This window comes from Vulpes vulpes, chromosome 12, assembly GCF_048418805.1.
Source record: "Vulpes vulpes isolate BD-2025 chromosome 12, VulVul3, whole genome shotgun sequence".
Taxonomy (NCBI): domain Eukaryota; kingdom Metazoa; phylum Chordata; class Mammalia; order Carnivora; family Canidae; genus Vulpes; species Vulpes vulpes.
This window is the reverse complement of record NC_132791.1, coordinates 19,832,786-19,859,369: the sequence shown is the minus strand read 5'-3', so window position 1 is coordinate 19,859,369 and position 26,584 is coordinate 19,832,786. Positions and strand designations below refer to the sequence as shown.

Sequence of the window (26,584 nt, the reverse complement as noted above, 5' to 3'; positions counted from 1 at the left end):
CCTCTGTCCCTTTCGGCGCCCTCGGGAACCCCAATTAAACGTAGGTTTTTCTTCCTCAGGCTGTCATTTATTTCCCTTAATCTATCCTCATGATCTTTTAATTGCCTGTCTCTTTTTTCCTCAGTTTCCCTCTTTGCCATCAACTTGTCTTCTATGTCACTCACTCGTTCTTCCACCTCGTTAACCCTCGTCGTTAGGACTTCTAGCTTGGATTGCATCTCATTTAATTGATTTTTAATTTCTGCCTGATTGGATCTAAATTCTGCAGTCATGAAGTCTCTTGAGTCCTTTATGGTTTTTTCTAGAGCCACCAGTAGCTGTATAATAGTGCTTCTGAATTGGCTTTCTGACATTGACTTGTAATCCAGATTTTGTAACCCTGTGGGAGAGAGGGCTGTTCCTGATTCTTTTTCTTGAGGTGAGGTTTTCCTTCTAGTCATTTTGCTCAGTGCAGAGTGGCCAAAAACAAGTTGTATTGGGAAAAGGAGAAAAAGAGAGAGAAGGAAAGAAAAGAGAAAAAGAAAAAAGAGAAATAAGAAAAAAAGGGGGGGGGGAAGAGAAGAAAAAGAGAAAGAGAAAGAAAGGAGAAAAAAAAAGGGGGTGGGGTGGGGGAAGCAATCAGAAATCAAGAAGAAAGAAAGAAAGAAAGAAAAAAGCACAAAACAAAACAAAAACAAAACAAAACAAAAAAAACCCACAGGGGAGTATCTTCCGATTCTGTGTACTTTAAGTCCCTTGACTTCCCCTGGAACTGGTCCGTGTCGCTGGTCTTCTGGGGGAGGGGCCTGCTGTGCTGATTCTCAGGTGTTAGCACTTGGGGGAGCTGCTCTGCCCCCCGCCTGGTGCAGGGCTCAGTGGGGGTTGTTCACCCCGTGAGGCCCCAGGAGGAAGCCACAGTGGCGGGGGCAGCTCTGGGACCCTGGGGTCAGCTCCCGCAGTAGCTCCGGGGCTCTCCGTCTGCAGGGCCTGGAGGCTCCGGGCGGGGCCGCTGATCTGCTCAGCTCCAGGCAGGAGCGTCCTCGCTGTCCTGGGCCCTCCCGGCCTCTGCCTGTCCCGGGGGGAGGCCGGATCCTGGGCTGTGTCCCGGCGCCCTGTGCTCCGGGGCCTGCGCTGTTGGATTCGCGCTCCCGCCCCGCAGCCCCCTCCGCGGAGCCGCCGCCCGAGCCCCTCCGAGCTGCTCCGGGTCCCGCCGAGCGCTGCAGCCCTTAGGGAGCTCGGCGCACTCTCCGGGGCGCAGTTCCTCTGTTACTGTCCCCGGGAGCCCGAGGGCATCCCCGCCCTCCTGGGTCCTGCTCCAATTCCCCGGGAGGCCTTTCCGCGGGGAAGGTCGGTGCAGCTCCTGCTCCTCCGGGACGGGGCTCTCCTGTCCTGGGGACACTCGCCCCGGCCTCAGCCCGGCTCCTCGCGGGGCCCCTCCCCCTCGGAGGCCTTTTGTGTCTTTATTTCTTTTTCCCCGTCTTCCTACCTTGATGGAAGCGCGAACTCTTCTCCCTGTAGCGTTTCGGCTGGTCTCTCTTTGAATCTCAGGCCGAATTCGTAGATTTTCAGGATGATTGGATGGTTTTCTAGGTAATTTGTTGAGGACAGGTGACTTGGGGACCCTGCTCTGCCGCCATCTTGCCCCTCCCTGTAGTTGTTTTTTTTCTTATTCTCAAGTGTCTCCCTGTTGGAGGGGAGATGGTTCTCTGTCTTGCTCCATCACGTCCCTAATTTGTAGATTCATTGACTCATTCTTCATGTGGCAAGCTCTCAGAGGGCCTGCTACTGCTTGCCAGGCAGGTGCAGGGCAGCAGGGTAAGCCGGGCGCTGTGTGCTCAAGAGGGTGGCCTCTGGAAGGCAAATTGGAAGCAATTTCAGTGCAATAAACAGGACTACAGAAAAGCGCTGGGGGCAAAGAGTCCACCTTCTGGAGAAGGCACTCTCTAAACTGAGCCTCGAGGGGCCAGTAGATGCTGTCTGGGAGGGCAGAGAAAGGGAACGGAGTGTCTGAAGGCATGAAGACCAGAGAGAGCATGGCACAGTCAGGAGCAAGGAGGAGGCTCAGCCCAGCTGCGGGGCAGTGGGAAGTGCTGAGGCTGGTGAGGTCAGCGTGCTGGTCCTGCCGGCTGAGGAGCTTGGAAACATGGGATCCAGGCCTCAGCCCTGTAGCTCAGGTCTGTGTTGCTGTCTGACAGACCGACACCTTAAAGATGGGGAGGAAAGGGATAGTACATACCCACCGGGGAGTCAGAGGATAAATCTTTAAGGAAAATCCCTGGTTCTCTGTGTTTTGCCATCAGCATCTTTCCCAGGGCTTGCTTCCACCAAACGCGAGGCTTGCGTTAAGGCCACCTGTGCACAGTGCCACCTTGTGGACAAGCTCGGGATTACAGACCTAGAAATGACCTTGTACCTCCTTCATTTAGTTCAATCTATGCTCCCTAATCATTCATTTTATTTTATTTATTCATGAGAGAGACACACACAGAGAGGCAGAGACACAGGCGGAGGGAGAAGCAGGCTCCATGCAGGGAGCCCGATGCAGGACTCGATCTCAGGACCCCAGGATCACGCCCTGAGCCGAAGGTAGGCGCTCAACCACTGAGCCACCCAGGTGTCCCGCTCCCTAATCATTCAGATGAACCAAGGTGCTGGCATAAAGCACTCTTGGTTAGGAGAAGAGAACAGAAATGGATACAGATAATCACAGCGTGCTCCAGAGGTATGAGTCCATCTGAAGCAGTGGGGTTCTTGAGGGAGCTCAGGGAAGGCTTCATCAGAGCTGGGTCAGGTGGGGAGAAGGGGTCTTTAGAGACCACCTCTGACATCTTCACTTTAAAAAGGGGGTGACTGGAGCCAGAATGGGAAGAAACTTGCTCAAAGTTCCAGAGCCCTGCAGGGCAGAGCTGAGGGGAAGACCCGGGTCTCTGGGTGTCCCAGCGCAGAACTCCTTTTCCCATATGTGGTTGGCTTTGAGTTTAACTGGGTCCCCCTCCTGATGCTCTAGAAATGGCCTTTGCAGAGTCTGATCTGCTGCTCTGGTCTGTCCCTGTGTAACCCCAGCCCAGCCTCCTGGTGTAGTCATCTCATTCTCTGCATCCCATCTGTGAGCAATTACAGAGTACCAGAACCCTCCCCAGGGAGCACACTGTGCCTCAGCCAGGCTCTTGGCTAATGGGAAGAGGGCCCAAGATGTGTCTCTAGAGTACCTATCCTCAGGGACTGGCATTCTTCTTGGCACACAGGTACTTCGTAAATATTTGTGACAAGAATGAATGGGTGATTGCAGGGGAAATGGATGGTACCTGAGAGGTCAGTCCTGATCTCCTGAGGACTTGTCCAAAGTTGAGTCTAGTCTGGGAAGATAAACTGGGGCCAGGTCACAAAGGTCGCTGAATGCCCAGTTAAGTTTGTCTTCATTCTCCTAGCAGGCGGAGCCAGGCTGGTCTGCAATGGAGAAGGAGCAGGATTGGAACATAGATTAGTTTCCTTCTTTTTCTAAGTGAGAAAATTGTCCCTAGTCAAGGGATATCCCTGCTCTAGAAAGCTGTCATAGCTACTTTTTTTTTTTTTAAAGATTTTATTTACTTATTCGAGAGAGAGAGAGAGAGAGAGAGAGGGACGGAGGGAGGGAGAGACACAGGCAGAGGGAGAAGCAGGCTCCCTGCAGGGAGCTCAATGAGGGACTCAATCCTAGGACCCTGGGATCACAACCTGAGCCAAAGGCAGATGCTCAACCACTGAGCCACCCAGGTGCCCCACATCATAGCTACTTAATGGAGAAATTGCACTAGATCATCTGGATAGCTGGGCTCTTTTGTTTCTAAATTTAATAATTAAGCCAGCCACGTGTCTGGAATAAGTAGAGGCTGTCCTATGATAAGCTCCCCACGCTCAGGGAACAAGCACAGCCTTTGAGATGCAGTGCTGAGTTCCCTTCTGTCCTGTCACCAAACTCTGAACCCTGCTAAATACACAGCTGCAAGACAGTAAGCCAGCCTAACCTGGGTTCTGGTGTAGCTGCTCATCTCTGTCCTCACTCTCTGCCAACTGCAGCACCATCGCATCGCTGCTGGAAAGAGGTCTCTGGTGGAGTGCTGTAGGGCTCTATAATCAGTGTTTTTTTTATCAATAACCTGGATGAACTCAGCATAAGTATTCAGGTGCCCCAAAACTTCAAGAAGGAATTAATGTGCTTTGGATAGAAGAAGCAATATTCTGAAAGGTTTGCATAAGTTAGACTGGTAGAGAAAAATCAAATGTTGAAACGTTCTACAGATGCCCATCAGGTTCTTTGTTTCGATTGAACACTAAAATGAGAAGGCTTGAGAGAAAGAAAATGGAATCTACCAGAGAGGGCTTCCTCCTGTTCAGAGGGGCCACGTCTGGAACATCATAGCTGCTTAGAAATGGGTGCTTATTATTGCAGATGAAATTTTGCTGAACTTGAGCATTTTAGCTCAAGCATGTTAGCGTTTCTCCCACTTTGAAGTGGCTGTTCCCATCCTTCCCAGGGCGGTCAGTGGCAATTCAATAATGACTTTTCCTGAATGGTGTGAAGAGAAGAATTGTAGAATTGAGGGAAACCACCATTATAATCCAAGAATTTAAAATAGCCGTTTGAAGCCTGGGCCATGAAGCCAGGAAGCACCTGGCTCCTGGAAGAGATGGCATCTCCATGTATCTGGAGGGAGAAGAGCTCTGCAGTTCTTTCCTCTGAACCATGTGGCATGGACACGGCAAGAACCGCTCCTTCCCAGGAAGGAGAGGGCCTGGTTTTAGAGGAAACACATTTACAGTGTTTCCTTGTTTCTAGACATCCGGTACCAGAGTTGTGTTGGGCTTGATCCTCCTTTGTCTCTTTTTCATTTTCCTTTTGTTATTTTCAATTCCAAGAATAAGCATTTACAAAGCCTCCCCTGTATTGCAGACTTTGCATTGAGCCGATCTAGTGCTGGCTTCCAAGTCACTGTGATCTACTGGGGGAACTGGACACAGTGACCTGGGATGTGACTATATACTCCGAGTCCCAGTCAGCACCCAGCAGACTGGGGGTGCCCCCAAATGGCTAATGTCCATCGAGTGCTTACTGGGTGTCAGGCACCCACCTAAATGCTTCATGGGTATTTGCTCATTTCAACCTCAGGTGACCACGCAGCATTGTATACCTTATCTCAGATGAAACCAGTGATCAGAGAGGGTAACAGTAACTTGGTCAAGATTATGCAGCTAGTTCACAATGAAGTTGGTCCCAGAGGCCACACTCGGAACCACTGCACCCATTGTTCCATAAGTATGTGTCCTATAGCAAATGAAGAAGACCTAATATGTGCCATAAAAGAGCTGCAGACCACACCAAGACAAATAAGGTTATACTGTAGTGACCAGTGACACTTCATGCCAGATACTACGCTTGAGGTAGGACTTACTGAACAAGAACAATGGGGATAAGCAGGAGAAGGAGGTGTTTAATGTAGGAATAAAGGGATAAAAAACAAATGGTCTGAATTTGTCAGTTATGGTGTCTGTTTACTGCTTACGTGACCCTTTCCCACTCCACCAGAGCTGATTAGACCAGCTGTGATGGACTGACTCATGTCCCCCCGCATATTCATATGTTGAAGCCCTAACCCCCAGTATTTTCTAATACAACTGTATTTGGAGATGGGCCATCTAAAGAAATAGTCAAGTTAAAATGGAGCCATTAGGGTGGGCTCCAATCCAATCTAATTGGTGTTCGCCTAAGAAGGGGAGATTAGGACACAGAGAGAGACACTGGTGATGCACGTGTGCAGTGGAAAGGTGGCGCAGGGACAGTGAGGAGGCAATGCTCTGCAAGCCAGAGACCTCAGTAGAAACCAAACCTGCTGACACCTTGATCTGGTTCTTCCTGCTTCCAGAACTGTGAAAGATTACATTTCTGTTGTTTAAGCAACCCTGTGTGTGGTATTTGTTATGGCAGCCCTAGCAAAGTATATACAAGGGCTGCATGAGCCAAAGACAGAAGAACGTAGACTTGTCTATGACCTACATGGGGTAAAGATAAACCAGGACGGAGCTTTACTGTGAGCACTTCCAACTGAGGGAACTGCAGAGGAGGGGGTGACCTTTGGGGGTAGAAGTTGAAAAGATAATCCTCAGGACAGTGGTGAGTTGAAACCACGAGACAGCAGAAGCCATAAAAAAGCAAAGAGACTGAACCATAAAGAGAAGCAAAAATACCCAAAGGGAGAGAGACAAGAGAGGGCTCTCGGCGAGGGAGGTAGAAGAACAATTCTCAAGAGCTGGTTTGAGTTTCCAGAGCCTTCCCGGGTTGGGACCCTGCAGGGGAGTAGTAGGAAACCCCACTAACCCCAGGCACCTTGAGTAGATCTCTGTTCCTTGCTCCCTGAAGATCCAGAGGAGCATGGAAGGTTGTGCTTAGGGATGGACTACAACTCACAGAGAACGTAATGTGGCAGGAAACTAGTGGAGACAAGGCCAGAGAAGAAGGTGGAAGCGACTCCCTGGAAGGTTTGGAAGGGCCCTGAGGAGGGAGGGCAGGAGTGTAGGCCCTGGGAGGGCGCTGGGCAAGGGCAGGAGCGCCTGAGCGGCGCCTGGGAGGAGATGTGCCCTGTCCTGAGCGAGGGGGAGGGGGGGCAGCGAGGGGCAGGGAGCTCCGAGGTCATCGGCACCAGCTGAGGCTGGAGCGGAAAGGCCGGGGTGTCCGTGAGGATGCGGACCAGCAGCTGTAGCAAGCCGCCTCCACCGCGCGTAATGACTCGAACGTGATGGACATTTACTCCTTAATCCTGGAGAACCTCAAACAGGTATTTCCCATCCCCCAGTGTTGATGCAGGACCCCGGCTCATTCCGGGTTGTGCCTGCACCGTTGTGATGTGGGCCCCCTCCGGGCTTGGGGAAGGGGTGTGTGAGAGGGGCCGGAGTGAGAGAGGGGAGGAGGGCGGGTGGTGCCTGGCCTGGCCTGGAGCTGGGCACAGGGGGCACTGACAGACGGGGACACCTGGCCTCTCCTTCCCAATCAGACCATTTGGAAACGGCGAAGCCATTTAGAATCCGTGGCTGCTGCGGTACCTGGGAAATCATAACTGTTCTCAGCTGCAGGAGAGGCATGCTCGGCCCTGATCGGGCCGCCACCCCTCCTTATGTCCTGCATCTATGTGTCACTTGGTTCTTGGTCCCAATGACCAACACTCAGCTCTTGCTCTGTCTCGAGGTCAGACTCCCGAGACAAGTGACCCGCTGGGCAGAGTGTCCATCACAGATAATAGGTTGATGCAGTTTATGACTGGCTGTCTGGGGTCGGGCATTTGGTCCAATCAGCAGTGCCCTGGGGTCTCTACCTGTGACATCCACATGGCTGCTCATGCCCTTGGCACAGCTCTGCGGGCACAGCAGGGTTTCCGAGGCTTGGCCAGTCCTTTTAGTCCACTTCTCTTCCTTAAACCTTAGCTTTCTTACCTTTAGAATAAAGGACCTGGACCTCATGATGGTTATAAGTCCTCCACATTCTGTGCTGCATCAGCGAGGGCAACATTTGTCGTGACAAAAGCCTGTGCTTCCCTGGCTTGTTACAGTAGAACTTTATTTCTTGCCCACGGACCAGTGTGTGAGAGGTCCGCTGGTGCAGAGAACAGATTCCTTTACATAGTGATTCAGGGACCCAGGCTTGGTCCATCCCATTTCTTTAGGTCCTTTGTGTTCTAAGCCAGCAGATGGGGAAGGGGAAGGTGGAAAAGACACACTTGCTTCTTAACTGTCTTGGCCCAGAAGTAACCCCTGTCACCTCTGCTCACATTCCTTTGGTGAGCCTTAGCTCCATGTCTGTTCCTAGAAGCCAGGGCCTGGGGAGTCTGGGGAGTATGGCCCTGGCTGGGCAGCTCCTTCTGAGCAACAGTCTCATTTTATGGAAAAGGATCAGGAATCCTGGCGGCCAGCAAGCCAGTTCTGCTGCATGGGTGGGGTTCAGTTTTGAACTTGTCCCTAGCCTCTTCTCCTGGCAATGGGTGGCCTCGTTTCCAGGGAGAATCTTGAAGCCAGTGGTCCTCATTTCCTGGTTTATTGCCTCGAGACAGAGTCCTACTTTATTGCCTATAATAATTTTTATAGCTAGCCAAAGAGGCCTTAGCTGCTGGGCAAAGTTCTGATAGTTCAGCAGCCCCCCCCCACTCCGGCGCCCACCCCAGGGGGCTAAAAAAGATAGCAAGTGTCCAGGAGAGAGCAAATGGGAGGGACGTTCCTGCTTTACCTGAGAAAGCAGGAGAAGGGGAGGAAGAGCAGAAAAATAGCCGTTTGTCTTCCAAAACAAGGAAGAAAGCCACCTGCCTGCTTTCATTTCTTTGGTAAATATTTGACTGGATGTTTGCCTTTTCTCTAGGGTTTTTGGGTGCTGTGAAGGCAACTGGGCACAACACCAGAATATCAGAAGCAGTTGATAACCAAGAGGCCAGAGAAGCTCACAGCACAATCCAGAGAAGCAGATTGCTCACTGGGGTTGCAGGCAACTGCTTTCCCACCGAGATGCTTTCTACAAACTCAAGGTGAGTTATCAGAGTCGGATTCAAGACAAGTCGTGCTGGACAACCACTTGTTCTTGTCAGCTGTCTTCTTTGATGTTGGTGGTTCACAGAAACTGGGAGAAAGGCATAGATTTAGCTGATTTGTCGGTAGGCTGGCATGTAGACAGGAACCATGGATGGGTTCCTGGGTCAGTGAACAGATTTCTATTTACCTTCAATTTGGAGCCAGAGTCAAATGGGAAGAGCCCAGGGATGGTGTTGGAGGACCTGAGTTGGAATCCTGGCTCTGTAGTTTCTGGAAAATCCAAATGCCTCAGTTTCCTCATTTATAAATCAGGTGTAATAACTCTGGTCCAACTGAACCCCAACTTTGTAAAGATCGTATGAGAAAAAAAAAAAGATCATATGAGAAGAGGATGTGAAAGGACTTTGAGATCTATAAAGTCCTGTCCAAATGCCAGCGATTAAGAACTCTCATTCAAACATTGGAACTTAAACCTTTCATCTTAAATAATCTAAGACCTGAAAAGAGTAGCCCAAAATATGACAGAAAGTAGAACTGTCACTTTCTGGTGTCATAGTGTGTCTGGTTAGGTTGTTGAGGGATGCCGTGGAGGGTGAGTGACAGAAGAGGAGTCATGGACAGACAGACATGACGGGAGTCCCTTGAGGAAGCAGGCTGTCTGTTACTAAACTTTTCATAAGCCAGAGTGCTGTAAAGCCGTTATGTAGAAAAATTTTTGAGTGTTCCCAGACCCCAGAACTAAACTCTCTTAGGCTTTTCTGTTATCTTAGGACACATCTTGCTAACAGATGCACAAAATAAATCAAGATAAAGCACCAGTGCTCACAGACACAGTTCCAAGCTCTGGCAGCTTGATGGAGATGATGAATGTGTTTCCTGGGGAAGGAGCAGGCGGGGGGCTGGGGGTGCGTCTCGATAACTGGGGTCCCTGCTGCTTCTATAACAACTTGCTATAAAACAAACGCTGAACACTGTTTTTTTTTTTTTTTTTTTTTTTTTTTTTTGCTTTTGGCCTTTTTTCATAAAGGGGAAAACCCCCTTTGGGTTTCTTTTGGTTAGTGAAAACGAGTACTAACGTAGGGCTTTTATAAAAGCAAGGTGGCCTAATGTGAGTTTTTGAAAAGAAGAGCATACCTGTACCTGGAGACCTAGGTATGGGGAAAGAGGGAGGAAGCCTGAGGGCAGTGGGTGGAGAAGGATGTGGGACAGGGAACAGACCAGAGGGTGTCCTGAAGGACAAGTGGACAGAGAGGGGAGTCAGCTGAGTGCTGGGGGATGTGAACTAGGAAGCCTGAGGATGCTGGCTGGTCTCTCTCTCCCCTCTCTCCAGCTGGACTCCTTGGGCTCAGAGGGAAGCATTAAGAGGAAGCAGTAAGAGGAAGCAACGGGGTGTGGTTGGATGTGGACTTCGGGAGGTCCCTCTGGTCACAGGGTAGAGGACAGATGAGGGGGGCAGTGCAGGAGGTGTAGGACATGGTGGGAATTCTATCCTGAAGTCCAGGTGAGGATGAGGGTAGCCTAGACTGTGGTGGTGACTGGGGGGATGGAGGCGTGTCTGAATTCAGTAAGGATTGGAGAGTCCTCCTGACCGGGCTTGATCTAGGGGTGGATTAGAGAGCATGCCTCTGGGCCTCTGGCTTGGCCTAATGGACGGGCGGTGATGCTACTCCTGACCTGAGGATCCCTGAGGAGGAGCAGGTTGGCAGGAGTGTTCAGTTGGGACAGGTTGGACTGGAGTGCTTGGGACGTCCAAACCGAGATAACGAAAAGGCAGGCAATTGGCTATATGGTCTGGACTCAGAATAGAAGTCTGAGCTGCCCTCAGAGAATGTGATGTACCTCATGGGGCTGTTGTGCCCTCTGGGCCCCTGACATTCTTTTGAGGTCAGCCTCATGCCCTCATGGCCTCCATGTGCCCCTCCCAGGACCTCCTCATTATCATGGTCATCTCCCTGGACCCAGGCTGGTTGTCTGGCTCTGCTCACAGAGAATAAAGACCTGGCACATGGTGGGGAAAATAAGAGGCCCTGGGAGAAAATGGAATAAAGGCATGAAAGGCCCATTAATACCTCAACTCTGATCCTCAGAGCTTGAAGTCAGTACCTGTGTTGGAGTCCCCCCTCCGCTCCTGTGGACAAGTGACAGCCTCTCTCTGAAGCTCCTTCTCTAAGGATCCAGCCAGACCTTGGGAGTGAGAATGATTTGGGAACTGAAGAGCCCTGTTCCTTCCCGAGGTACCCCCTAGCTGACACAGGGGAAGACCCCATGGTTCCTATGTTCCAGTGAAGAGCTCTGTTCCCAACCTGGTCGAGCTGATCTGGTCTCCCTGAGACACTGGTGGAGCCGGGGCACCCAGTCAGGATTTTGGTACAGTGGCTTCTGTGTCTCTCGATGCTGCTGCTGGTGCCACCCAAGGAGAGTGCCCCAGGGTCCCAGGCTGCTGCTTGGAATCCACCTGAGGCATTGAGGGGGCAGCTATAGGGAAGGGGGACGTGGGCCTCAGTTAACAATGCACCATCCATATCCATTCTTTAATGATCTAGGGAAGTGCTGGCACTCTACCCATTCCGCAGACAGGCAGTCCAGGCTGCAGGGAGGAGAAATGAGTCACCCCAGGTTGCAAGGTGCTTGACTCCAAATCCCAGACTCTTCCCTCCAGACAGATCTGAGGTTCCACAAGAACATAAAAAATAAGCCTATACATGCCCTCTTAAGGAGGTTACTGACCCAGAACCGACCATTTCCAGCTGTACAGCAAGGGCAAAATGAATGACAGTAGTCAAGGCAAAAGAGAAGGAAATGGATTTGGACACAGAGAAGACAGACGCCCCGGGAAAAAAGTGGAATAAAAACAGAGTGTGTGGATATCTTTCATTACATAGCTTTCCCCTGGTTCTCAGGGTCACAGAAAGTGACAGAGACAAACCAGCAGGCAGACAGTAAGAGAGAAACAGACGGAAGACACATATGACTTTTCTGGAAAGGCTGTCAGAGGTAGGCCTGGAGTGGGGTAGTGAGGCAGGGAAGAAAACAAGAGATCGTCCGCCAGGCGGCCACCCGTGTGGGTTTTATGATAGTCATGGACTTAATTTTATTTTATTTAAACAGTTTAAAGTTTTAAAATTGGAAGTACATATTTATAACAGAGGAGGGAATAGTGTATTTTTTTGTAAATTTATTTTTTATTGGTGTTCAATTTGCCAACATATAGAATAACACCCAGTGCTCATCCCATCAAGTGCCCCCCCAATGACCGTCACCCAGTTGCCCCCACCCCCCCACCCACCTCCCCTTCCACCACCCCTAGTTCGTTTCCCAGAGTTAGGAGTCTCTCATGTTCTGTCTCCCTTTCTGATATGGGAATAGTGTATTGAACCCATGTCTTCCCATCACCAATCCCACAGCTAGACTGGTTTTCTGGGGAACCCCTCCCACTCCCCACTCCTCCTGACAGCCTATCATTTCATCGTGGATCTCAGGCTTGAAAGGAAGTTTGCTTCCCCCCATGGAACTCTTAAATCTGTGCACAAATGACCTGGCACACAAAGTCAGTCCTTCACAGGCCCCCGTGCAACTCTGGTCTTTGAGAGAGTTCAGATTGCCCTGACCATGGAACTGGAATACGACATCGAAGAGTCCTAGAATGTAACAGAAGGTTCTTATGTGATGGTCCACATTGCCAGGGTTCGAGTCCTGCTGGCTCCTCCACTTACTAGCTGAGGAGGCTTAGATGAACTTCCTGACCTTTCAGTGCCTCTGCATTTCCCCATCTGTGAAGTGGGGTGATCGTAGTGCCTCTGTCACAGGGCTGTCATGAGGATGAAGTTAGCTAATATTGTACAACCCTTAAAGTGTGGCTTGGTACACAGTGGGCCCTGAGAAAATGGTAGCCATCCCTCCAACCACTTAGGGAACTCTTGTGAGCACCTATTGGTGCACCCAGGAGCCAGGCACCTAGAGATAAATGCGAAGGGTCTCAGCCACCAGGGAGCTCCCCATCCAGGGGGATGCAGAACCAGGAAAAGACACTTGCAAGCAGTGGGCTGGCTTCTGTGGTAGTGGGCTGTGCCCCAAGCAGTTCAACCTTCTTAGTTCACAAGTGACCAAACAGAAGTGTGGTCTCTGGGCTAAAGGAGCTGTGGCACCTGCGGCACAGCTAGGTGACCTTGAAGCAGTCATGCCTGGCCAGGCCTCTTTATGTGAGGGTCTCAGAAGCTGGTGGCTCTAAGGGGCAGTGGGGCTTTTCTGGGTAAAGGTGCTGTGCTTTGGCCACCCTGCCAGTAGCATGGAAGTGAGAGGCGGTCACAGGGCCAAGCGTAGCAGACACTGTGGCTACTGGTTAACCAGGTGAAGGACTTCAGTCCATTGCATGGTCAGGGGGCCAATGGCAGGGGAGTCCCCGATACCCTCATGCCTAGCAAGAGGCTGGGGATGCCAGACTGTGCCGTGCAGTGGATTGAGAAGGGCTGACCATAGACACTCCAAGGACAGAGGAGCAGACAGGGTTGGCCAGCAAGAGTACCTTTTCAGCCCAACTGAAGGCAAATCTCTTTTCTTTGGTCAGAGCTGTGCCAAAGCAGGAAAGGGATGAAAAAGAACATCAGTTCTCACTGAACTTGAGATGGGCACTTGACTCTCACTGTGTCTAATTGTCAGGCAGCCCAGAGGGGAAGCATCAGATCCACTTTCAGGATGAGGAGAGTATGGCCCAGGAAGGCATGGTTGGCCACCGTCACACAGCTGCTGAAACATGGAACTGGGCTCCCTCTCAGGTCTGTCCGGCTCCAAAGACTCAGTGAAATGGAAGGGTTGGCTTTGTGGGGAAGTGCCCAAATGAGACACCATGGCTGCCTGGGTGTCGGTATGGGTTCTGGGGAGGGTCCTAGAAGGCATTCAGGCATCCAAACGGGTTGGATTCCAGAAACTTCTGGTGACTGGGCGGAGGTCTGTGACTCCATGATGGGTGGATGAGAGCGTTTTCCCTCAGGTGGACAGGGCATAGCTGTGCCACACACAAGCCCACCGTGTCAGTGCTGTGTTTCTCATTCTCTCTCCCTCTACCTTCCTTCTTTCCATCTTTTTTCATACATTCATTTAGCACGTACTGGGTTTGTTATGTATCTGTCCCAAGTTAAAAGCTGGGGGTAGAGCTGGGATGGGAAATGGTTGGAGTTTGAAGTTGAGTGAAACTTTTCTTGCTTTGGAAAAGCCCAGGCTGAGAGTGAGAGCTCAGGCCTGAAGAAGTCACCAGCAACAGGAAGTACAGGTGATGAGTACCAGAGAGCCACGTGGCTAAGGAGCTGCGGAGAGACCTTCCCAGGGGAGGGCAGAGGGATGGACTCTGGCACCAGGGAGGTGAGCCAGGGCCAGGAGGCTGGTGCAATGCCCCCAAGGGCAGGCTGATAAGGGCCTCATCTAAAGTTTCCAGATGATCTCACCTGCTGTTACACATCAGAGCAAGGCCTGGTGTTTGGGAACCCTCAGTGTAAGGACAAATGCTTGCAGCAGGTGCCGTGAGTCAGAGGCCTTCAGGGATGGGGGCCCCTGCCCTGGCAATGACCTCATAGTCAGGTTTTTAACAAACTGCTGATTGAGAACCGTTAGTGGGCTGTACAATTAATTTAGTGGTTATGACCGGCATTTTACAAAATGGAATGGACCAGAGCAAAATGAATAGAATTGAATCAAATTAAAAATACTAGAGGATACTGTGCATATGAAGAGTACTGTGTTGGGAAAATTTGTTTTACGTGTGCTCGCACACATACACAAGTGAACTGGGTCACGGCTATTGTGTACTTGACCACAACTATGACTCATAGTCAAAAAAACTTAAAAATACTAAACTGATCCAATTCTCTCATTTTGCAGAGCATGGGGAGAAGAGAGTAGGTCAGGGCACTGGCTCCCTCCTGTGTTTTTTTCCTCTAAACTTATCTTTCTCCCAAAGCATATTTTATATCAACATCAGTTTCCAAACTCCAACATCCTCATTTTTTTCGTCCATGCCCAGGGCCAGGGCCACATCTGCCCAGTGGTGTGCCAGGGAATGTGTAAAAACTGGCTCTCTGGAAAAAAATATATATGTTTAACATACATGGTACTAATAGAACAGATGTATCACACAACTTACAAATAATGAAATATACAACACTCTTTAGTACAGATTCCATACAACCAATTAATTCTCGTGGAATGCTTTCATTGATTTTTTGCTGAACTCTTATCTGTAGCTAACCTGCAATTGATGAATGAGCATAGTTTCGACATGAATGTTATTTGATCATTTTATTTACATTAATGAGTAAGACCCATATGAAACAATGAAGACAAGGGATGGGTCAGAAATTCACTTATTTATCAACTGATGGAAACTATTTCTTAGATGAATAGGATAAGAGTTTTTAAATTCTGGAAGAGTACTTCCTCAAAAAAAAAATTTTTTTTTCGCTATTTACAGTGCCATGGCTACAAACATGTTTAAATGTAATCTGCATTATTAACATTTTCTCTGCCACTTTATAGTCAATCTACAAAACAATAAAGCAAGCCCTGATTTGTAGTGTTTCCCTGTTTCCACCATGTAAATATTCCCAACATGATGTAAATATTCCCAGCTTGATGTCCCTGAAAGTGAATATGGGAAGAGATGCTCAGTGGCACCCTGTAACATAGTTTCCATCATATGGATACAATAGATGTAAATAACCTCAAAAGCATAGATGATAGTAAAATAATGGTTGAGTGTTTCCTACCTTTCTTTTTAATATGGCTTATTTAATTATAAATTTATATATTTTATTTTTTAACAGTGCTGGTCTTGAGCAACTGGCTGGCAAGATTCCTGATGATGGGACAGTCCCAAGCTGGTACAAGCCAGCCTGAGCAAACCATTACATCTGCCCTGAACCCTCAGGGAGGCTGTGCATGAGGGGGTTGATGGGATTCACAGAGGTGGGTCCGGGCTGGCACATCACACACCCCAACACACAGACTACTGCCCTCCTGGAGGTATCACATGGACAGGCAGGCGCCTGCACCCATGTAGACACACACGTACACACACACACACACACACACGTACACACACACACGGACAGACAGAGACCTCTTCCTCCTTCCCTAATCCTTCTCCACACTGAGCAGTCCTGCTGCTGCTGCCCATGAGGAGGCCAGTGCCTGAACTCACTGGGCTATGCCTGAAATAGTCCTGGGCTCCTGACTTCTTCTGCTCGCTGGCCCTCTCTGGGCCTGATTCTTGAGGGAAGTTCCCTTGGAATTTTTTTTTTTTTGATCTAAAGTATTTACTTACTTAAAACTTGATAGTTGGGAGGTGAAGCAGAAGGCACTCTTCTGCTCAAGCAACTCAGAGGGAGCTGACCTCACCCAAATCAATAGACTCAACATTCCCCAGTGCCAATTCCTTTTTTTTTTTTTCTCCTTCATATTTATTTATTTTTTTAAACTTGAATTCAGTTAATTAACATATAATGTATTCTTGGTTTCAGAGGTAGAGGTCAGTGATTCATCAGGTGTATATAGCACCCAGTGCTCATTACATCACATGCCCTCCTTAATGTCCAAAACCCAGTTACCCCCTCTCCCCACTCTTCCCCCCTCCAGCAACCCTCAGTTTGTTTCCTATGATGAGTCTCTTATGGTTTATCTCCCTCTCTGATTTCTTCTTGTTTTCTTTTTCCCTCCCTTTCCCTGTGATCCTAATCCTCTGTTTTGTTTCTTAAATGTAGCAGGCATTCCTCGGCCTCTCTGTGCCAGGTGCCAGGCTGCCCCTGGGAGTGGGAGATGGGTCAGCCACAGGCTGGGAGGCCAGGCTACTATAGCAGCTCCAGGGAGCCCTGTGAGTTGGCAGCTGGGACTGGGAGGGTGGTGATGGGCAGCCTCACCTTCTTCTGGGCGGGCTATGAAGCCTCTCCTGGCTTCACTTCTTAATTTTAGGAGATAACACGAGATTCCTGCTAAGATTAGGTAATCTAAAATTGCAGAATGCCTCGGCCATAGCCGACACACAGTTAAGTGACACCCATCTGTCAAGGAGGGCTGTTGTCCTATGTTTAACTTATTTCTATAGAGTGATAATGTTAGGGCCAAAGGGAGCAGTATATAGCACGCCTCAGGTTGGCCCTCACAGCATTTTATTAAGAATTTTTAAAAATTAGGGACGCCTGGATGGCTCACCAGTTGAGCATCTGCCTTTGGCTCAGGTCCTAATCCCGGGGTCCAGGGATCAAGTCCCGCATCGGGCTCCCTGCAAGGATCCTGCTTCTCCCTCTGTGTCTCTGCTTCTCTCTTTGTGTCTCTCATGAATAAATAAATAAAACCTTTAAAAAACATTTTTTTAATTAAAGATTTGTAATTTATACCACCACAAACCTTGCATATTTTCACTTTATGCTGATTTCACACACATCTTCACTTCAGAATGGTGTTTTATGGCTTAAGGACAACCATTCATTTTTTCCCCAGATTACAGAGCACATGTTTATTGCCTCTATTACGTGCTAGACACTGTTCTTAGCACTCATCCGGATAGAAGGACACAGCTGTCAAGCAGCATATCTCTGTGTACTGCAGTTCAGAAAAAAAATCATAAGAAGACAGTACCATGACCTGAAATCCCACTACCTAGAGATGCCCACTATTCACAACTTGGGATCAAGAAGGAATTTTCTTTCACTTAGCAGTATATCAGAAACACATTCCCAAGGCATCATCCATGGAAAGAGGATCTTCTACATTTGGGGGTGTTGCTTTGCTGCTGCCCTATAGGTGTTCACCCTTTAGCCACCTGCCCACCAGCCCTCTACCCACCAGGAAGCAGTATGAGTAGCAGAGACCAGGAAGGGGTCTCAGTGGTTTTCGAACTTGGGTTGCCTGTGGTAGGCTTCAGATGTTCAAGGTGGTGGCTGCTGGGAGGAAATGTAGCCCCGGGGCTACATGAGCTCACCTGTTTCCAGACCAGCTCTTGGCTCAGCCCCTCCAAGCAGGACACAGGCCTGCTGGTGAATCTGTGTGGCAGTCACCCATCCAGAAGAGTCTGATGCATCTGTATATACTGACACAAGAAATTTCCTTTCTTTAGTAAATGCGTCTTCTTTCCTTGATTAAATGAAGAAATCAAGTGTAGTCAGATCCCATTTTTGCTTAGTACTATAAAGGTTATAAAGGAGAAGGACTTTTTATTTACTACTTTATACATTTGTAAATATTTTGAGTGTTTTACAATGAGCATATATTACATTTCAAGTGTTATATACTTAGAGATTGGCAGAGTGAGGGATAGAGAGAGAGAGAATCTGAGCATATCTTTAGGTAGCTTTCTGAGTACTTCCTTAGCTTCTATTTTTCAAAAGTAGAATTCTTAGAAGTGGTATTGTGTTTTGAAGATTCCTGGTGTATATATTTTAAAATTAATCCACAGAATGGTTATACCTGTTTACACTCTTACTACCAGCAAATGGATAGTAACTTGTCTTAACCTTCAGTTAATACTGGGTAGTATTTTAAATAATTCCCAATTTAGAAGGGAGAAGAAATGGGTGGGAAATATCAGAAAGGGAGACAGAACATGAGAGACTTCTAACTCTGGGAAACAAACTAGGGGCGGTGGAACGGGAGGAGGGCGGGAGGTGGGGGTGACTGGGTGGCGGGCACTGAGGGGGGCACTTGACGGGATGAGCACTGGGTGTTATTCTGTATGTTGGCAAATTGAACACCAATAAAAAATAAATTTACTATTAAAAAAATAATTCCCAATTTAATAGATAAGATAGCATTTTATCTTCTACTTTTACTACTAGTTATAATTTTAAGAACTTATTGCATATTTGGGCCCCTCCCACCCCCCCGCTGCGGGATATGGCCCAGTGTTTTACCTCCAAATTGGCATTTCACACATTTTTTGTCACAGTAACTACTTACCAAGATGTTTGTTTGTTTGTTTGTTTGTTTGTTTGTTTAGAGAATGAGTAGAGGTAGGGGCAGAGCGAGAGGGAGAGAATCCCCAGCAGACTCCATGCTAAGCACAGAGCCAGATGTGGGGCTGGATCTCACAGCTCTGAGATCATGACCTGAGCTGAAATCAAGGGTGTGAGCCACCAAGGCACCCTGATATTTAACAATATATTTCACTCATTTTTCTGTTGGCTGTTGCTTTTAAACCCTTCTCCTTCTTCCTAGAATCCTCTTATTTCTTGAGAATTTCTGTCTCTTTTTTTCCCCAGAGGGTCTTTTGAGGCCTTGTATTTCTAAGAATGTTATCTATCTATCTATCTATCTATCTATCTATCTATCTATCATCTATCTATCTATCTATATTTATTTAAATATATATTTACTTAAAATCCTGTGCTCAGGGTTAACAGTAAGTTTTGCTAAGTCCTTTTCCTGCTGTAGCTCTTTGAACTCCTCTGCTTCCTCCAAGATTTATGCTTCTTGTAGAGGATTTTCTGTAGTAATGATCTCAGAGAGGTTCTGTATTAACTCATGTCTCCTCAAGAGTAAGTTTCTCCTTCTTGAACTTTTGCCTCCCTTTTGTGGTGTAATCTTTCCTCAGATGTTTGATGCCTCTTGATTGTGTGCTCGTCTTTGTGACGGAGTGGCCACTAGGGGGGTGAGGGTGGGTTACCTGCTTCGTGGAAGGTGGCTAGTCCTAAGGCTGTTGTCAAGGCAGCAGGTTGGAGGGGGAGGCACCATTGGGGGAGTGCCCCAGGGACTGGCCATCTGGAAGCTGAAGCTCCTGGTCTATCGCAGGACAACCCGTGATCCAGAGCACTACCTGTCTCTCTCTCTGTGACCCATCTACACTACTGGCCACAACCTCCATTGCCCCTGGGTGGTCAGCAGACAGCGGGGAGGACAGTTGTGTCTCTGTGAGACCCCAGTTCATCATTGGGTGGGCTGTTGGCAACCCTGTCCTGCTTCCCCTCTGGCACTGTGGATGTAGAGCCCTTTGTGTGGGGTCCCACACTGTAGCCTTATTGGCTCATGCCTTTTCTCTTTGCTGTAATCCTAAATGCCCTTCATAATTCAGAGTCTTCTCATAGGTTCTGTCCCTAATAGATTCCCTTCTTGCTTTTGAATATCTCTGTTTTCTTTCTTTCTCTTAAAAAAAAAAATCTTGGGATGCCTGGCTGGTTCAGTCGGTTGGGCAGCAGACTCTTGATTTCAGCTCAGCTTGTGATCCCGGGGTCCTGGGATCAAGCCCCATGTCAGGCTCCCTACTCAGTAGCGAGTCTGCTTCTCCCTCTCCCTCTGCCCTTCCCCTGCTTGTACTCTCTCTCTCTCTCTCAAAATAGATAAATCTTAAAAAAAAAAATAAAAATGAAAAACCACATCTTTATCATTTTAAGGGTTTTGTGCGGGATGGGGAGGCTAATATATGTGCTCTGTGTACCTTCCTAAAGGCAGAAGCGGGACCGTATAGTTCTATCACATTTCTGATGACCCAGGGTTCCCATACCTTCCCCACCACTTCTTGATCTTTCAGACTCATGGTTAGATATAACTGGGGAATATCAGGATTTTTAAAAACTAGAGGGAATGTGCCCTGCTCATGGGTTTCCCCAAGGAGCACTCTTTTCCCTCCGAGGGAAAGGCTGGAGCTGGCTGGGGAAGGAAGCCTGGAGATGGTCAGACAGATGGTTTAGGGATGGGGGACAGAGTCAGCATGGATCTATGGGCACTGGTGAGCATGCTGAGGGGGTGTGGTGGCATCTGAGCATCAAGAACAAAGTATGAAGGAGCCCAGAAAGGAGAGGGTCCCTGTCAAGAGAAGTTTGGAACTGCTGTCTTATGTTTTAGACACGAGGCCCCCCAGCATCCCAGTCCTGCAGAAGGAAGCCTGGAGGGGACACAGTCCACAGCCTGTGGTCCAAATGACCGTGGCTTTCCTGTGAAGTTAGTGAAGCTCAAGCCTCACTGCTTAGGGAGGGCCCTTCCAAGGCTTGGGGGGAGAGGTGGGCACCTTTGTTAAGTGTTTCATGGTGGTATGTTTTCCTGAAAATATAAAAAGGTAAGATTACTTTTAAGATTACTTTATAGTTCTATTTGGAAAAAAAATGTCCAAATTATAGAAGCTTTGGGCCTCACAGAGCCTGAATCTATCCCCAACTATGTCATCAAGAAAGGAAGGAGTTAGGGATGCCTGACTGGCTCAGTTGATGGATCTCTTGGTCTTGGGGTCCTGAGTTTGAGCCCCATGTTAAGTGTAGAGATTACTTTAAAAATATTTTTTTTTTTAAAGAGGGGAGTTAGATCCAGTTAGCAGGAAAGTTGGATAGATAATCAAGGTGGAGAAAGAAATATGAATGAAGATGAATTCACCTAGGGAAGACACATCCCAGGTAGGCAGTATCAGCCCTGAGGAAGCAAAGTTAAGAAAGATTAGATGATCTTAGTAGGGTACAAGCTGCACTCCTAACAGTGATGCTCAAGGCTGATGGGTCAGTGATTGCAGCAGTGACTGATGATGAGAATGTGTTTTTGGCTGTTTTTCAGAATCAGGCAGCTAAATGGCACCTGTGTTGGCTCAGTGGACTTGGAGCTCTTCCTCCATTATTCTCTCATCCCATCAGTAAGTAGAGGCAGGGGAGAGTGTGGAGCAGAGGGTGGGGGGAATTGGGTCACCCCCATATACAGACTCCCAAAGTGGCCTGAATAGATCAGCAGAGAGATATCAGCTGAATTTTCTTGACTAGCTCTCTTGTATTATGCACCAAAAAGGCAGGTAGAAGAAGGCTTTTAAGGGCTGAAGAGTAAAGGACATTGGTTTTTAGGGGAGTCAAAAAAGACTCTTCTAAGGAAGCAATAACAGCTGAGATCTGAAGGGAGATGTGGTGAAGAGCCTTTTAAGCAGAGGGAAGAGCATGTGCAAAGGCCCTGTGGAGGAGGGGAATGGAGAGTGAGAGTGGTACCTGCATTTTTAGTGCAGTGGGAAGTAACTGGAGTGTTTCTAGCATGCGGCTGGTGTGATCAGATTTCCCTTTTAAAATGATCATTCTGGTCACATTGTGGGTCACATTTTATCTCATCCTGGATGGTGGTGGTGAGCTCAAGACATCTGGGAGGTAAAACACTAGGACTGGGTAGCGTGTAGGATAAAGAAGTTAGGGAGAGGAAGGGTTGAGGATGACATGGGTTTCTAACTTGTGCAGCCAGAAGGATGGTGGTACCTGCTGTTCGCTAGTTAAGGGGAGCCAGAATAGATCAGCATTTGGGTGGTTGAAGGTACAGGGCAGGGATGCAAATTATGAGTTCCATTTAAGACATACTGAATTTAAGAAATTCTCAACATGTCAAAAAGAAATGCCAACCCTGTAGTTAGATAAACAGTTGTGGAGCTCACGTACAAGGTCTAGGCTGAAGAGTCTTCTGTGCTTTGGTGGCCTTGTGAGTCTTCTGTGCTTTGGTGGCCATTGAAAGCATGGACATGTATGAGAGGATGCGATAGTAGAAGGAGCGGTCTTTGGATTAAACTATGAAGAACTCTGGACTTTCGTGGTTGAATAAAGAATGATCCAGCAGAGGAGGTTGAGAGGTAACGGACAGCACCCAGAAATTCATGGTTGTTGGAAGCCTAGGGAAGAGGGTGTTTCTAAGAGGAGGAAGTGGTCAACCTGGTGAAACTCGGCTGAGTGATCAAACCAGATTTGAGCTTCAGGTTTCCATTGGATTGATGATAATTTTTGGCTTTGACCAGAGCTGTTTCCATGGATGGGTGTGAAGCCAGGTTAGGGGCTGAAGAGCAAGTGAGAAGTGAGGATATGAAGACAGCAAGTGTAGACAATCCTCAAGAAGTTTCTGATAAAGGGGCATTAAGGATGTAAGAATATGATTGAATCCACAGGAGGAGGAAAAGAAAAAAAAAAAAAAAAGCAAAGAAGGATTTGCAACCTGACAGGCATTAACCCCTTTTTACAGATAAGGAAATGGAAGTTCAGAGAAGTTAGGTCTCTCTTCCAGTCAATATGTGGGGGAGACGAGACCTGAACCTGTTCAGGGCAACACAGAGGAAAACTCAATACAAAACATTCTGAAGGGGGGATCCCTGGGTGGCGCAGTGGTTTGGCGCCTGCCTTTGGCCCAGGGCGCGATCCTGGAGACCCGGGATCGAGTCCCACGTCAGGCTCCCGGTGCATGGAGCCTGCTTCTCCCTCTGCCTGTGTCTCTGCCTCTCTCTCTCTCTCTCTGTATGACTATCATAAATAAATAATAAAATAAAAAAAATTGTTTAAAAACAAAACATTCTGAAGGGGATCCCTAGGTAGCTCAGTGGTTTAGTGCCTGCCTTTGGCCCAGGGCACGATCCTGGAGTCCCGGGATTGAGTCCCACATCAGGCTCCCAGCATGGAGCTTGCTTTGCCTTCTGCCTGTGTCTCTGCCTCTCTCTCTCTGTCTATCATAAATAAATAAATAAATAAATAAATAAATAAATAAATAAAGTCTTAAAAAAAAATTCTGAAAACTCAGGGGTATGTGCAGCCAGCTCCTCGACTTGGGGTTGGGGGGGTCTGAGGAGTCAGACACTCTACGTCCTCTCCTGACCCTCACTTTCTCTTTCAGGGAAGGGCCCCAGGGCTGCACTGAGGATGAATTTTCCCACTGACACTCCCATCTTCTCTTCCCCTAGCTCTTCATCATTTTGGTCTTGTCCTTTCTCCAAAAACGAGATCACCGTAAGCAGAGAGATGAAACTTCCCACCTCCTGGGAAAGCGCTTTGAAATCATCATGTGAGTGGAGCTAGGGCTGATCACTACAGCTTGGGGTGCCCTGTGTTTGGGGCCAACACCTGTTATAAGGCCAGGGTTGCTCCCCACTGCCTCTCCAGGCAAGGCAAGGGGCCTTGCCTCCTCCCCCTACTTCTTCCCCTCCTGCCTCACCCCAGCCCAGTTCTGGGAGTTCGGAATCGGTGTCCAAGCTCATGTAGTCTCAGCACCCAGGGCTGCCCAGATGTGATGAAAACATCTCAAGGAGGCTCAGCTCACTATGGGAAGGGCCTTCCCACACCCAGCACTATGGCTGCCTCAGGAAGCAGGAGGAAGAGTTCTGGGTCGGTGCCTGCAGCAGCAAGCATTCATGCTGGGATGGTGCCATGAGTCACTCACAGGGAGATCTGCTTGGACCAGGCTGCTTTCCGGGCTGTGCTGGCTCAGCCATCCTGTCTCTGCACCCGCTATCAGTTTCTCCTTAAGCTCTAATTGTTCATATCTCTGCTGCATCACCCCTTAATAATTCAAAATAATAATGATAATAAAGCAGATAACAGTTATTGCACAGGGACCGTGGCCTGGGCACTGAACCATTTGTTTTGCCTACATTCCATGGATGAACCCTTTTGCCAACCTAGCATGCTGGCGGTTCTTATCCTCATGTAGTGGATGAGCAAACTCAGACTCAGAGAGGTTAAGTGACTTGCCCAAGTCCACACAGCTAACTAAGTGACAAGAGCTTTAACCGAGGTCTGGTTGATATTTGCTCTGATTCCCCCAGTATCATATGCTGAGCAGGCTCAAGCCTGTAAACATGCGAAGGTCTCCGCCGTGGGATCTGGAGAAGGGAGAGGAAGCCAGGGTGTCAAGACCAAGGCTAATGGTGACCTAAGGCTTCACGGTGACAAATCCACCTGCAGTGTCCAGGGAGTCCCTGTACCAGCTCTGACTAGCAGACTCATTCTGGATACCACCCAATGGAGGGCTCAACCGCTCCCAAACTGCTGGGTCTGAGCCACACAGGGTGGGGCGCAGAGGTATATCCTCCCAGGTATTGGACACGCAGGGCCTGGTGCAGGACTTTTTAAGCGGTAAGAGCTCTGTATGGGTCATGTTGAACTACTTTGAATTCAGTTGCTAACGGCACAACTTGCTTGCTCCCTGGCCACTTTCCCATCAAAACCCCTGCTTTTCTGAGTAGTTCTCATTGAAAGCCCCTCACATGTGCATGGCACACGACAGTTTGTCAAGTATTTCTTCATTTGTCACCCACAGTGTCTCTGACATGAGTGGAGCAGGGGTTGCTATCTGTTTTAAAGATATGGCAATAGTCTCATATATCTCTGAGGTACTGATTAAGTTTGGTTCACATCAACAAAATGCGTGTCTGCGAACATGTAGTGAGCACTTACTCTCTCCAATGGCCTGTGCTAGGTGCCCACCCCTTGGAGCTTCTTGTTTCCTAGACCAACAGATAGCAAGAGAGGTGTGCTGAAATATGGCCACACTGTTCATGCTGAGGGGACACAGGCAAGGCAGCAACCCGCTGGGCCTGCTGGGAGTAGTTTGGGTGATGGGGGGGGGGGGCTTCCCAGAGGAGGTGCTCATTGAGCTAAGCCTTGAAGGGGGAGACAGCAAGACAAGCGAGGCAGGAGGTGAGATCCAGATCCTGCCCCCAGGTCCCTGCCTCCATGCATTGCTCCCGACTCTGATTCCAACCTGGCATGTCTTTCCAGAACAGAATTTTTTTTCAAATTTTTATTTATTTATGACAGTCACACACACACAGAGAGAGAGAGAGAGGCAGAGACACAGGCAGAGGGAGAAGCAGGCTCCATGCACCGGGAGCACGACGTGGGACTCGATCCCGGGTCTCCAGGATCGCGCCCTGGACCAAAGGCAGGCGCCAAACTGCTGCGCCACCCAGGATTCCCCAGAACAGAATTTTAACAGCTGACTGGTTCCTGTTCTCAGCGTCAGAAACCCAAAATGCAAGGCCAGGCATCTGATTGGCCCATCCAAAGTCAGGTGGTCACCCCTGGTCCAATCAGCTTTGGCTGAGAAGGTAGGCTTGCATGGAACCAGCCCAGCTAATGCTACCCAGATCTTCCTAGGGGTATTGGAACCCTCACAGTGGCAGGGTGCAGGGCATGGTCCCCCAAGCCTGCCAAGCACATACTCCTTGTTTAGGTCTCTTAAGTCCTATTGCCTGTGCCTCTCATAGGTGAAACTCATCCTATTTTGTTTGTTGTCATGGCTAGTGGTGTCCTTGCTTGTGTCCCCCTCCCCCAGGACTTGAGCTTCTCAAGGGCAAATATTTTTGTCTTCCTGCTTCAGTACCCTGAATCCACACTTACCCCAGAATTGGAGCTGAGGGTCTCAGAAAATGTCAGTTGAAATGAATAATTCACTACCCAGTAATCCCTCCTCAGGGTGAGATTGCTATCTTGGAGATGGCCTGTGGGAATGAGCCACTCTCTGGCCTCACAAGCTGTTTCTCTTGTTCACAGACCTCTGGACTTCGTGGGCACCTTTAGTAACCGGTGGTCCTATGGCATCGCCTTTGGGGCCACGGCCAACAAGGTCATGTTCTTGTTCTCAGAAGGCTACCAGCCCTTGCAGATCCCGCAGTGGGCCCAAGGTAAAGGCTGCCTCATACCTGCTGGGCATTTTGCCATGGCAGGTCTTGCTCTCAGAGACCGCCTGGCACAGGTTCCCTGAGATCAAAGGATAAATGTTATGAGAGTCAGTGTTCTTCCCTAGCTGTTACTTGCCCAAGGCAAATGTCTAGCTTGCCAGGTCTCAAAGCTTGTTTGTGGGGCTTTCTCCCAGTGAGATTTAGAGCTCCTTTAGACATAGAACAAAGGCTCAAAATTAGATTCATCATTACCTACCCCATAACTCTCTTGAGTCCTAGCCATTGCTGCCTTCTTCATATCAACAAGCCCTGGGATTCCTCCTTACAGAACAATGCTTATTTCTGGGGCCATTGGTCTGAAGCCTCTTCATTTCCCATGCCTCACATTCTCCCTGAAGGATCACTCTAGTATACAGATTCAGTCACCCTAATACAGTGACTCTGAACCTCTCTGTCCCACCTCTCTCAGGGCCTCCAGGCCTGTCTGAGCAAATGTCTATCAAGATCTCATTAGTCTTTAGGGAAATGCAAATTAAAACTGAAATGATATACTATCACATATCTCTTTGACATATATAATTTGATAAGTTTTGACAAATGTTTATATTCATGAAATCATGACCACAATTGAGACAATGAACCCCATAAGTTTCCTTGTCCTCTTTTGTAATCTCTCCTTCCCCCTATTCCATTACT

General features: G+C 48.5%; 1 protein-coding gene across 6 annotated transcripts in view; it reads left to right on the top strand.

Moving 5' to 3' along the window:
• Nucleotides 1-26,584, top strand: part of LOC112930875 (stimulated by retinoic acid gene 6 protein-like) — a 69,570-nt gene that overhangs the window by 12,397 nt on the left and 30,589 nt on the right. For 2 of the 6 annotated variants that reach the window (XM_072727892.1, XM_072727890.1), the window contains exons 1-4: nucleotides 8,382-8,519; nucleotides 21,040-21,115; nucleotides 23,171-23,271; nucleotides 25,761-25,891. In XM_072727892.1, the coding sequence (XP_072583993.1) occupies nucleotides 21,054-21,115; nucleotides 23,171-23,271; nucleotides 25,761-25,891 (294 nt within the window). In that variant the 5' untranslated portion in view covers nucleotides 8,382-8,519; nucleotides 21,040-21,053. Of the gene's footprint in view, nucleotides 1-8,356; nucleotides 8,520-10,618; nucleotides 10,758-21,039; nucleotides 21,116-23,170; nucleotides 23,272-25,760; nucleotides 25,892-26,584 lie in introns of those variants that run through there. The other 4 variants (XM_072727893.1, XM_026013328.2, XM_072727891.1 and 1 more) reach the window with 4 other exon arrangements.